This window comes from Sebastes umbrosus, chromosome 2 (assembly GCF_015220745.1).
Source record: "Sebastes umbrosus isolate fSebUmb1 chromosome 2, fSebUmb1.pri, whole genome shotgun sequence".
Classification (NCBI taxonomy): domain Eukaryota; kingdom Metazoa; phylum Chordata; class Actinopteri; order Perciformes; family Sebastidae; genus Sebastes; species Sebastes umbrosus.
Window position 1 is genome coordinate 16,055,496 of NC_051270.1, and position 12,818 is coordinate 16,068,313.

General features: G+C 40.9%; 1 protein-coding gene across 1 annotated transcript in view; it reads left to right on the forward strand.

Annotated features, from left to right (window-relative positions):
• Positions 1 to 206: 206 nt before the first annotated feature.
• The window catches only part of esrrga (estrogen-related receptor gamma a), a 126,090-nt gene continuing 113,478 nt past the window's right edge, over positions 207 to 12,818 (forward strand). Inside the window, exon 1 of the mRNA XM_037758483.1 lies at positions 207 to 302. Coding sequence (XP_037614411.1) covers positions 300 to 302 — 3 coding nt within the window. The 5' untranslated portion in view covers positions 207 to 299. The remainder of the gene's footprint in view (positions 303 to 12,818) is intronic.

Consider the following 12,818-nt stretch of genomic DNA (forward strand, 5'->3'; position numbering starts at 1 on the left):
AACATAAAGAAATGAAAAAAAGAGAGAAGGAAAGAATGAAGTTGGCAGAATGAGAGAAAGGACTAAGTTAATTTCTTCAGCAAACTGTAGCATTGCTGTTTGACCGTTGTTCCTCATTTTCTCTCCTTTCCCCTTTTGCTTCTCTCCCTCTCTGTCTCTGTCTGTATCTCTCTCTCTCTCTTTTCTCTCTCTCTGTTTCCAACAATATCTAGATCACAGCAGTAAGAATAAGTGACACGGAGAAAGAAGAAGAAGAGGAAGAGGAAGAGGACACAGGATGGATCCCTGTCCATAACATCATGGTACATAATTTACAATCTTGACGTTGCCTCTGTCTGTCTGTCTCCCTCTCTCTCTCTTCAAATACTGACACTACAGCAGACATAGGAGGGTGATGGTCTATATGTAAGCTAAGGAGTGTTAGAGGGTTTTCAAGTGACAGGTGTGCAAATGTGTATGTGTGTGTATGTCAGAGCCTTCATTGGTGCTGATGCAATGCGTGTTCAACCATCGGCTGAAACAATTCTGTACATTTTGATAGTCTATTGTTTTTTTTTTCCAGTTTTACTGCATAATTTTTCAGCCCTGTTTGGATGAAAACAGCTTTGATGAATTTACCATTTATCAGACCACAAACCAGACAAGAATTAGCTCAACACACCGAGTCTCTCTCGGCTGATACCACTCCGTCCTCCGCAAAGCTTCATACCAAGAGTTTACAGATTGCGTCATTAACATTATGTGAGAAATCTGACACCTGCTACTCTGTGCTGAGACTCCGTACGGAGCAAATACTTTCAGATTAAGAGTGTAGCGTTCATTGTCCGACTATGTATTGATAACACGCTTAGTAATTAGAGTTATTTTTATTTGATGAATAAGGGCGCTGATATGCGAAAATTAACTAAATGGCTTTTATTTCTATAAAAAATGCAAAATGACGGTGGGCAAGTAATGTAATTGGTGTATGCCCGAACACTGTGTAACACCGGTAACACCGTGTAACACCGGTAACACCAGCTACCACGGCAAGCCTACTGTATCGTAATTTTAGAGGATGTAGTTTGTGGTGCTGTTTTTGTATTGCATTATACAGAAAGGTGTTTCTGTTAACCAGCCTTCCTGTCATTAATATAAATGGGTTGGACAACAGCACTACAAACCACATCGAGGTGTACCTAATAAACTGGCAGCTGAGTGTATTTTAATTGGGGTTTGTTTTCACGTAACAGCTGTGACATACAAACTATCATATGTGCAAACATGAACACATACATATATGTCATTACCAACCACATCTCTTATCTGCCAAAGAGCATAAGCACTGGCAGGCACAAACAGACACACACACCCCTACACGCATACGCTCACATGCACGCACACACAACCTCCTCTAAGTTGATAAGTGTGTTAGGAGGCAGGGAGAAATTATTAATTATCAGGCTAATGGGCACCAGGCTGAGTTCTGCTTCATTAAGCTCTAACTGTTTGTGTGTGTGAATGTTTGTGTGTTTGTGTTTGTGTATCAGAGGGCGGGGAGACCTCTGAGTAATACACAAAGATAGGTGCACATAAATTCGCATACACCCATACACAGGGGGATTTGTTTGCCAGCCCAACGACTGCACATCACATTAACTCATGCAAACATACTCATACATAAAAAGACTTGAATTTAAATAAACATAAAAACAGATCTATACATATGATATTTAATATAATATATAAAACTTAAAAAATCTGTCTGTTTTTATATGTGACACACATCTTGAGGAGCTTCAACATAGCATGTAAGCTGTTCCATTGACTTCCATACAGAACTGCTTGAACACTGACTGGTTTTCATAGTAATGACTTGTACTTGCATTGCCTACATCTGCTAATGCTGAACATTACATAGACAAATGAGCGTTTTGAATATTGAGAGAAGGAACCTCAAGTTCGATCTTCATATTTTGGGAAGGCTTCGCTCAGTCCCCCTCAGTATTAACAGCCCCCTACTGAACATGCAGTACATCAGGGAAGTGTACCACTTCATGTGTCTATGTACAGTATGTATGTGTGTTTTGTGCAGTTTTAATAGTACTGTGTTGTGTTTGTGCCCTGTGTTGAATGGTGATGCAGTTTGCTTCCACTCTATCCCTTGCAGGGTTGTACTGGCTACAGTATGATAAGTAAAACCAGCGTTGACGTTAATCTGTCTCACTCCCACTAGGAAAGACAGATAAGGGGGAGAGAGAGAGGCAGAGGGAGGGTGAGACAGTGGAGGGAGCCAAAGAGAAAAAGTTACTTTGTTGTATTTATTTGGATTTAGATGGAGCCCTAACATAATTTTAATTTAGGATGAGAAAAACTAAAATATTTCAAGAACATTCTTTGGCATGTTGGCTTTAGTGGACAGTTGTCAGTTCAGTAAAAGAGAAGAGAAAGGGAAAGAGAGAGAGAGAGGTGGGGGGTTGACATGCAACGAAGGTCCCTGGTCGGATTCAAATCAGGGAAATTGCAATTACATGGTATACTTCTTAGACCTTTGGGCCACCAAAGTGTCTGGTTTGTAAACATTCGAAAGCATTCCACGCAGCATGGAAGTGAGCATAGCTTTGAACGTTAGGAACGCAAAAATTGAATCACCCTAAGACAGTGACCCCTTTAAACCTGGTATTAAAATGTGTTTTGGTTGATCATTTTGCAATTAGATAGTGACCACATGAAAGTACAGGTGTAAATACACCCCAAAAAAATTGAGGATGGATTGTGATGGTCAGGGACGCATTGTGATCATATTGAACAGAAGTGTAAATGCAATTGCATTTTCCATCCACATACAACAGCTATGTTGGTGGAAATACGTAATGCTAAGGCTGTCCCAAGCCCCATTTTTGGGGCTTTTTTTGCTGCAGGCTCAACCTGCAGCACGCTCCTCTGGTCACTGGACTGCCGTGACCAAAGAGATCACCGCCACCGCTCTGTGACCGCTCTGTGACCGGTCTGTGCTCAGCGTCTCCTCTCCACATCCCACTGTCTGCGCGAGTATAGGCTTACCTCAAAAACACGTTTGTGGGCTCTGTCCCCCTAAACCACGGCATTTTGAGGATGATGTGTCTGCGCATCACGCACAGGCTTGCAGCCGGACACTGCCGGAGAGGCAGTAGCAACTTCTGGAGATCATTTCAGCCCTTTCAGACAGAGCGATCGGATCTCAATCGAATAGGATTTGAGTCAATAATATATGTTCCTTGTCTTTTGGTCAAAATGCTTATTTTGCTTGTGGTCATTGAATTGAAGAGAATGCTGTTATTTACTGCCTATGGTCTGTCAGATTGTGTTAGATGCTACTACTTAGTTCAAACATTTCCCTCTCCTGCTGTCATAGTTTTGCTGAAATATATCTTGAACCTTATCAGGTTGTTGAGTTGAATTTAAAGGCCTGAGTCAAACTCTGTATCAACAGTGTGTGTGACAGGTAGCATATGGCTATTTGTGATTTTTTTGTGCATGTGGACAAGTGTGTTTCCCTATAAATAGCACTGATGGTAACAGAAGCAGGGGCCCAGGCTCAGTGGTTTTTCCCATTGATTAGCTGGCTGGCTAATGCACAATCATCCCACCACTCGCACACACACACAAACTACTGCACTGCACTAATGAGAGTTGGTTAAGACCCCCCAGGAACAACCAACCGCCACTTTACCCCTGAGACAGAGAAGAGGTGTGAGAGAATGAAAAAGAGGTAAAAATAAGAGGTAGAATAAATCAGATATAGAGAGCATGAAGAGAAAAATAAGGAGATAGAAAGCTGGAAGTGACAGAGCATGATGATATAAGTAAACAGAGTGATGGAATAAATGCAGTTCTACCTTCATTTCTGTGTGAATGTGTGTGTGTGTGTGTGTGGATGTGGTTAAGATGCCCCTGAGGGGTGTCCTCTTGCTGTCGATGTGTGTATCCCTGTGTCTGGATGTATGTGTGTGCTAGAATTACCCACAATGCTTTAGCGATTGACTGGCTGGCTAATGGCGGTCTCTGTTTTCCTCTGATGGTCATTGACTAGGCCTTCTCATCAATACCTGTTTTTACAGCTATTCTAGATCTGTGTGTGTGTGTGTGCGTGTGTGTGTGTGTGTGTGTGTGTGTGTGTGTGTCTGTCTGTGTGTGTGTGTGTGTGTGCATGCGTGTGTTTTATTTATGAAAGAAATTATCTCTACTTACAAGAATCGCTTTCGTCATTTCTTCACGTGTTCTTTGCCTAACCCTTTACCAATCATATCTGCTTCTATAGTATTTTTTCACTATGTTATGACTACTTTTACTAAAGTAAAATATCTCTTCCACTTCTGCATTAGCTTCAAATCATGTGTGGACACCCAATACATAAACTCACCTAAAGAGCAAATCTCCAGAACTATGGCTCGCCAGGCAGTATCTGTTTTGCCATTGTGGGTCGTATAGCTCGGGATGTTTCTTGACCTCAACAGCAGTTTCTCCTCATGCATTCATTGACACACACGAGAGACAGCAACAGCAAGATGCGAATGAGGAGATCGGAAGTCGAGCGAGGCTGGGAATATGACAGTGGTGTGAAGTGTGCCTAGCTACTACCGGTGTTGGGGGTGTACATAGAAAACAATAGGGCCGACTGTGTTCAGCGGCAGTGTGTTTTGGCCTTTATGTTTTCGTTTGGACAGCAATGTGATTTTACTGTGATATTTACTTTGATACACTGTTTCGAGAGGCATTGTTGCACTTCAATTATTACATAATTGCAGATACTAGGTATAAATAAAGGGGTTTCTTTGTTAGCAGATGTGGTAAACACTGATGATTTATTACTGAAAAACAAACATGTAATGTGTTCGATAATCACATCTAATCTCATTATTAGTGTAGTGACTAGATGACGGTTTAAAGCCTCGCCTGAGAAATTAGAAATGTGGCCTTTGCTGAGTGATGTGCCACAGCTTGTCTTGTTCTGAAGTTTGATACGCTTAATATTACAGATTATTTTATACAAATGTCATTGTAAGCAATAATTTAAACCCAATCCTAAATAATGTTTTTTAGACCAATTAGATTCAGTTAGAGGGAATTGTTGGAAAAGAAGCTGAGCTTAACAAACACTGTCAACTTCAAGCGCAGCTTCATACAACTCTTTTCTCTTCCAGCCTCTAACCTCTCATCTCCTCATCCCATGCTTTCTCTTTCTGCATTCCTCTACACTTCTTTTCAGTTTATTCCTCTCTCCTCATCATCATGGCACTGTTCTCTCCTCTCCTCTCCTCTCCTCTCCTCTCCTCTCCTCTCCTCTCTCAGCTCCCCTACCTGTTTTTTTGTCTCTCCTTTCTCTTCTGTTCTTCCTCTCCTCCTACCTTTCTCCCCTCAGTTTGGAAAGGATTTGGTCTCACAGACACTCAGCAAGACTATCACCACTCCACCCAGGAGACCACTCATCTCTCCCTTCAACTCTTCCCCCCTCACCACGTATCCCCTCCCTCCCTCTATCCATCCATCTACCCATCTATCCATCCATCGATTGCCACTATTCCTGGACTCCTGTTATCCCACTCCTGGTCCAGCTCGGGTTTCCCTTCCCTTCCCACCACTCAGCTGTGTGTGTGTGTGTGTGTGTGTGTGTGTGTGTGTGTGTGTGTGTGTGTGCTAACCTCTGTATTTCTCCCTGTCTTTCTGACTGTCACATTTGATTAATTATCAAATCTGCTCCAGCATTATAATTACAACGAAATAAACATTCATTTTCTTTCACCATTAATGTGAGAACAAGACGATAATTTGCTCAAATCAATACGTGATCACTTTTTATCTACTCAAAATACACAATTGCAGCACTTGAAACACACACACACACACACAAACACACACACACACAGATGTACTTTCCACCAAATGTGACTCAATTCCATGCTCATTAGTAGCAACAGTGTTCTTGCTGCCTAGTCACCTCTAAATGGTCTAAGTGGCCCAAGTATTGATAATCTATAAGAGATGGTCAATTCTATGAGAAAAGCTGACTTAATCAATGGACTGATTACTCCGGTAAGAGGTGAGCTCTTTGCTCATTCATTCATCCATCCATTCACCATTCACCATTAATCATTCATATAGAATTTTTTTTAATGGATACTGTTTAAAAGTATTTTTTGTCATTTTTATGCTTTTATTAGAGACATATTGGAGAGATGATGTGATTTGAGGGGAGAGAGGGGATGCTGAACACAACATGCAAAAAGGGTCCTCAACCGAACTCGAACCAGGGAAGTTAGCACCTTTTGTACCCCCAAACAGAACAATTCTATAACTTAAAAGATTTTAAATCCACAGAAAAAGTAGAACAGTTATAACAGCCCGGGACACACAGGATGCGTCAAGGAACCGCGGTTCACAGCAAAGATAGACGGTGAAATGATCTTTTGACCGTATGTTGACATCATACCAGCAACATTATACTACAGTTTCAATGTCTACATGTATATCTGTAGAATATGTCACAGACATGACAAAAAGTTAATGCTTATATTTAACTCAACACTTCTTGTTTATGTTTCAAAATAAAAGCCATCTAGCATTTTTTTCTGGAGACAGAATTCCTTCATTTGTAAACACAAGGCTTTTATTCTGAAATATTTGCAGGACAGTGTTGGGGAGAATGCAGTGACTTGCATTGCTACATAAATGTATAGACTACCGGTTTTTAATTGAGGCTTATAACTATTATTTGCAAATAAGAACACGCTTCTTAACCTTTTTCTGTCTAAAATAAATATAAATGACATTTATAATGAAATTAAAAGGCCATTATGAAATGCAAACTCTATGTAGAAAGAAAGGGCTGGCAGTAGCAGCGCAGCGGCACCAACGCTGTCGGTGTGGACGGCACACACGTGAGCGACTCAGTAGTTCAGCGAGGCAGCCGTCACACGCTGATCATGCAGGCAGTGTGTACGGCCCTTGAAGCAACAGCAAAGGTTGATATTACCAATCATTTGTATTGTTGTTATTGAAATCATAAAATGAAAATGCTGATGATTATAAGCAGACAGACACGCATATACACTCATATGGAGGCGTATGGTTTGTAGTCTATTTGCAAAGACAGAGACACATCTATCCATCTCTCTCCTTTTCTTCATATTGGGAATATAAATGGGGAGTTTCCTCTAATTTTCAGGTATCATGTGAATAATTCTGAAAAGAGATGCATAAATCAGAACACACACTACACGATGACAATCTGTTTAACTGGCCCAAGATCTGTTCTCCTCTCCTCTCCTCTCCTCTCCTCTCCTCTCCTCTCCTCTCCTTGTCTCTCCTCTCCTCCCCTCTCCTCTCCTCCTCCTCTCAGTGGGCTCTCCTTCCTCTCTAGGGGTGAACAGAAAGCTGTCTGGCAGAAGAGAGGTGGATTGTGCCTCTGTGTGTGTGGACACTAACTGTCATTGCAGGGTTTGATGTCGCTGGGTCTAATTGTCTTTCATGTGAACACAAGAGAGAGGTGTTTGGCAAGCACAGGGTAAAGAGAGAGAGAGAGAGAAAGAGAGCGAGAGAGAACACAGAGGAAGAAGAGGGCTGAGAGGGGACAGTATAGTGAGGATGAGGAGGAAAAGAGGAAGCATTTAAAGAGAAAACCTGGGTGAAACAGAAAAGCAAATGAGTTGTCCGGTCTGTCCGGGCAATGCTCCTTTCCTTCATTATTCTTTTTAAAATTAGCAAGCGGCATGCTGTGAGGGACTTTTGTTTCCCCCGGATTCACCTCATTCCTCTCTCCAGCCTGTCATCCCATGTGGGACAGTGGATTTGAGTATTAATATTACAGAGGACTAACCAGTCTGACCTTAACTCTCACCACAACTTGAATCTGTTTCTTAATAACACACCTGAAATAACACACATCCCTAAAAGGAAGTGAGGACCAGCCACAAAATGCTTCTTTATAGAAACATGAGGAAAATCATCTGTCCTATACACAGCCGTTCTAGCTCTAATACACTGTGTGCCTTTTTCTCTATATTTTCCTTTACTGCCTGCCTGGCTCTTTAGCGCGCGCCTCAACTCACCTCTATGAGGAGAATTTGTTTAAAAAGCCTGGTAATTGATGCCGGGCTGAGAACTAAGAGAGAGGCTGCCGTATGTGATTAATGCACACAGAATGTGGGTAGCATTTTTTTCTCAGACACTTTTAACTGGGCCTCTTAAATGACCATGGAGAAAGAGCGAGAAAAAGCAATTCCCCTATTGCTCTCATTTTACCTGTGTGTGCGTGTCTGCATGTGCATTTTGTGTGCGAACGAACTCGCTGTAGCTATTAAACTAGGTGACAGCTGTATGAAACACCTATGATTTAGCTGCTTTTGGAAAACCAAAAAAACATGTGAGGGTGCAAAGACACGCCTTTGAAGCTAATCATAGAGTTGAAGTTGAATTAATATATTTGTAGATTTTAATGAAAATGCAATAAATTCTGACGGCTTCAGAAGTCTCGTTTTATGCCATAAAGCAATCCGGTGAACCTTGTGGGGAATTCAACCCAGTGAAAACGTAAAATGCAGTGTAAGATAATTATAATAATTATTAATTGATGAAATGCACCTTTGAAGACCGACTTCATTGTAAATCCATCTTCAAGAGGGAACTCTGAAGATGAGTGAGATTTATTTATTTATTTATTTACCTTTCGTATATTATTTTTATTAACAAATTTTCTAGACAACATATAAACCAAACAAAAATCAAAACCCATAACCCAACTTAAAAAAATTCACACACCTGCACTCACACACATCCACACACATTTACACCCGGGAAGGAGTGGTACAAATAACTAGGAAAATATTATCTAAACCGCGTGTCAAGGACAAAAAAGGCATACATATCATTACATATGTGATTCTTAAATGCAAGCTGTCCATAATTGGAGTAGTCAAAAACAGAGGAGAGAAAAGGAAAAATAAAAACAATCAATATATGAATACAAATGCTGTCAAACTGAATTTATTAACTTATTAACTTAACTTGAATTATTAGTTTGCAATCTTTCCAGGTGGAAAACTGAGACCAGTTCATGCAACCAGTGAGTGAGATTTATTTTAAGCCCTTTACATCACAATTTTTTTTTTTTTTTATCAAATACTATTTAGGGAATAGTTGGTGTTTCAGAAGGAAATGTAGTGTGATTAATCTCATAAGTTATATTTCATCCCACATTGTGGTGAATATAGGACAACTGCTACATCCCTAAGCCACCGAGATGTGAAAACTAACAAAAAGGGCATTAATGCTCTGAATATTCTGTGTCATTGGACCAAGTCCTCTGTGTCTGTATTAGTGTCCATGTCTTTGCTCGAGCAGTAGATTGAATGCACTTCCACATACCTCTATGGAAATGAAGTGACACACACACACACACACAGGGTGGGACAATCAGGTCATTCCAAGGTAAAAGGACTTAGATATTGTGAAATATTCATACTTTAGAGGTGGCGTGTGTATGGGTGTGTGCGTGTGTGTGCACGCAAGTGCAAATGTGTGTGTGTCAAGCTCATGACTGCTACAAGCAGTTCTCTTTAATTGAGGTCTTGACGCCTCAAGCAAAATGCTTAGGAGAAAGATAAAACCTGCACAGTGGTGGGTAAACACACACACACACACACACACACACTCACAGAGACCAACACAACAATGTTGACCTTAAAAACGACATAAATAAAAGTTATCAGGCAGTTAGTTCTGATACAGTATGATGCAGGTTGTTTGCTGACCACTGCCAGTGAATGAATACATTATTAATGTGTTAGTTATTAATTGCATTTCAGATTTCTCACTACGGTGAGGATAATGTAAGTCACTGGTTTCAGGGTTTTCATGCAGAAAAACCGGCTATAGACTGACTTCCACTGACTCAAAATACACCCAAGAAAAGTTTAATTTCTGTAGAGTTTTTCTCCCCTCCAAAGGGAAGTGTCAGAGTCTAGCACAACATTAATATAATGTGTTAATGGGCAGTTGATCAGGTTGTTTACACTTTTCATTCACTACAGTAATAATTTACTACATGCCAAGCTTTAAAGGGATAGTTTGGATGTTTTGAAGTGATGTTGAATGAGGTATTTATCCATAGTCAGGGAAGTCAGAAATAACCAGAAAGAAAGGCTCACCTATTTAGAATATTTTCACAGCTTTATCTTGCCGTCAGACTGTCTTGTCCTTCTCCTTTCCGTCTGGGAACTGAACTGAAAATGAAACTTATCTATGCTCTCTCCAAAGCCAGCAGGCTCTGATGACAAAAACAGTATAGATGCGTTTCACTTTCAGTTCAATTCCCCGTCGGAAAATATTGTAAATATAGCCCTTTAACGAATATCAATATTTTTAGGTGAATCTTTCTTTTAGGTGGCTAAAATACGTTTATCTGCCGTCCTCATCCACAGCACTGTATTGCTTTGCTTTCGTGCCGATGCTCCTGTCTGTTTCTCCAAGCTTCTCTACACTAAGTAATACATTGACTATGGATAAATACCTCATACAACCCAATTTCAAAACACCTGAACTGTCCCTTTAAGGCTTTACATAAAGCTTACTTTTTAGCATTTATTATTTTACGTTAAAACAGAGAAAGCCCTCTCACTATTTGTAATCATACAATGAGTGTATGAAGGCTAAAGCGCTACTCAAGCCAAAGGAGAAACAGTGCTTGTTCTACTGAATTTGGCATGGCAGTATATGACATCTACTTGACATTTCTGTTGGATCTCTGCTGTAATTGGACAGCTTACCTAACTGTATTATGAAATGTGACTTGATTAAGTGAATCAACTCTACAGGCCACCGTAACTCAAGGCTCAGGAGGGGTGAGTGGTTTAGGTGCTGCCAGCGTAGTTGCATTTGGCCGTCTACAAATCTCAACAGAGGTCATAGATTACATAAAAACACTGAGTATATTATCAGCTGTGATGTAAATTATCAGCACCTCATTGGTCTAACGCTTCCTACCTGTTTGTTTGCGTGTGTGTGCTTGACATACAGTAGATAAGCCCACCTCACTAAAAGCAAAAGCCTGGTGGTATTTTCTCTATATCAGAATTTTAGATATTAAATGTTTGAGTAAAGATATTATAACACACATTTTTACCTCAAACACATGCCCCCAACTCTTGTGTGTGTGTGAGATCTGTGGATAATGGCTGCTAAAAGCCTTTAAACAAACATCTATTCTTCTCTTCTAAATATAGGCCTTCACTAAATGGTTTATTGAAGATAAAGTTGCTGCCTATTTAACACTTTGACTGGTTGCAACGATAATAGGTGCATGAGGTCGAACTAAAGGTGTGGTGTGAATGTCTTTGTGCATGCTTGTTTGTCTGTTACAATAAGTGTTACTCGTATGTGCATCTTTAAAGATCTAGTATGTGTGTGTTTTTAGTATTTTTTTCTGGATATGATGTGGGTGTGCTCGTTTGTGTGTGTGTCTAATTAGTGAGTGCTAGTACTGTATAAGCAAAAGGTAGATATACTGTAGATAGTGTATCTGTAATTTACAGTGTTTGTGGTTTCCTGTGTTCTCTGCCCTTTAGCAGCTCTGATAACGGGTTCTCACTACAGCCAGGTGTCTGAACCTTATCAAGATCTCTCTCTCTCTTCCTTGTTCCCACTCTCTCTCTTTCTCTCTCTCTCAAAAGCTAATGGATTACACAAGTAAATCTGCGAAGGTATGCACATGCACACATTACCATGTGTACTCACTGCATGAAGCTAAATACCCCTGAAATGTATTCTTAGCACTTTGCAGTACCTTAAAATGTGTATTAAATTCACCATACTGACCTACTGCATCCATCCTTTGACCTAAAGAGGTCATAAAAGGCCAAAAGGTACTGCTGCCTTTCTTGAGTCTTAAATACTTCATCCTTCCTCCATCCCCTTGTTTCATTTTCATCTTTGTTCCTGTCTTACAATCTGTCCATGTGATACTTTATCACCACTCTCAGTCACCCAAAGGCCAAGACACACCAAACTGACTTTAAAGAACTAGCGGCGATGAAGGCCGACTGTTGCGTCGCCTCACGTCGCCCTTGTCTTGGCCGCCAAGTTTTATTTGAACACACCGCAAAGACTACAGCCGACGGCCAGTTAGCACGTACGTTCTGCGTCTGCGTGAGATGACATAACTCACCACACCATCAGGCTGTGGTAGTCTGTATTCATCATTCAAAAAGGGAAACTGGAAGACCGAAGACGGCGGTTATACAAGCTGTTGTTATGATACGTACATGAAATAAAGCAGCGTTTGCCGACCATTTTCACACCACTCTCACTCACCACTTAGCTTCACTCCAGATGGCCATGTCGTTGTGAAAATATCCATGTATTGGAACGATCAGATGTGATGAAGATGAAAAATAAGAAGAGCCTTCTGTGTTTGCCCTCTTGACTTTACTCGGCTTGCTTTCCTCACTTCTGTTTCTCTTCTTGTGCACTGATTCGCTTAAGCTGAACAGCCAATCAGAGCGATTTCTCTCAGCGACGAGCTTCGCCGCCTATTCAACATGCTGAATCGTCCGAAAAACCTCCGACACGGGCACACTAGAGCTGACGGTGCGGGACACATCGCAAAAATTAGGCCGACAGATGCTCACCGACGGCCCCAAACTGGCTGATGGCCGAACGTCGGCTTGGTGTGTCGGGGCCTTAAAGTACTTTATTTCTCCCTCTGCTCCCTCTTTCCTTTCTCTTTATTCCCTAACTTGTTCCAGCTTCTGTGTGACCAATTTCCCACTTTCCCTTCATCATCCCTTCCATACTTCTTCCACTTG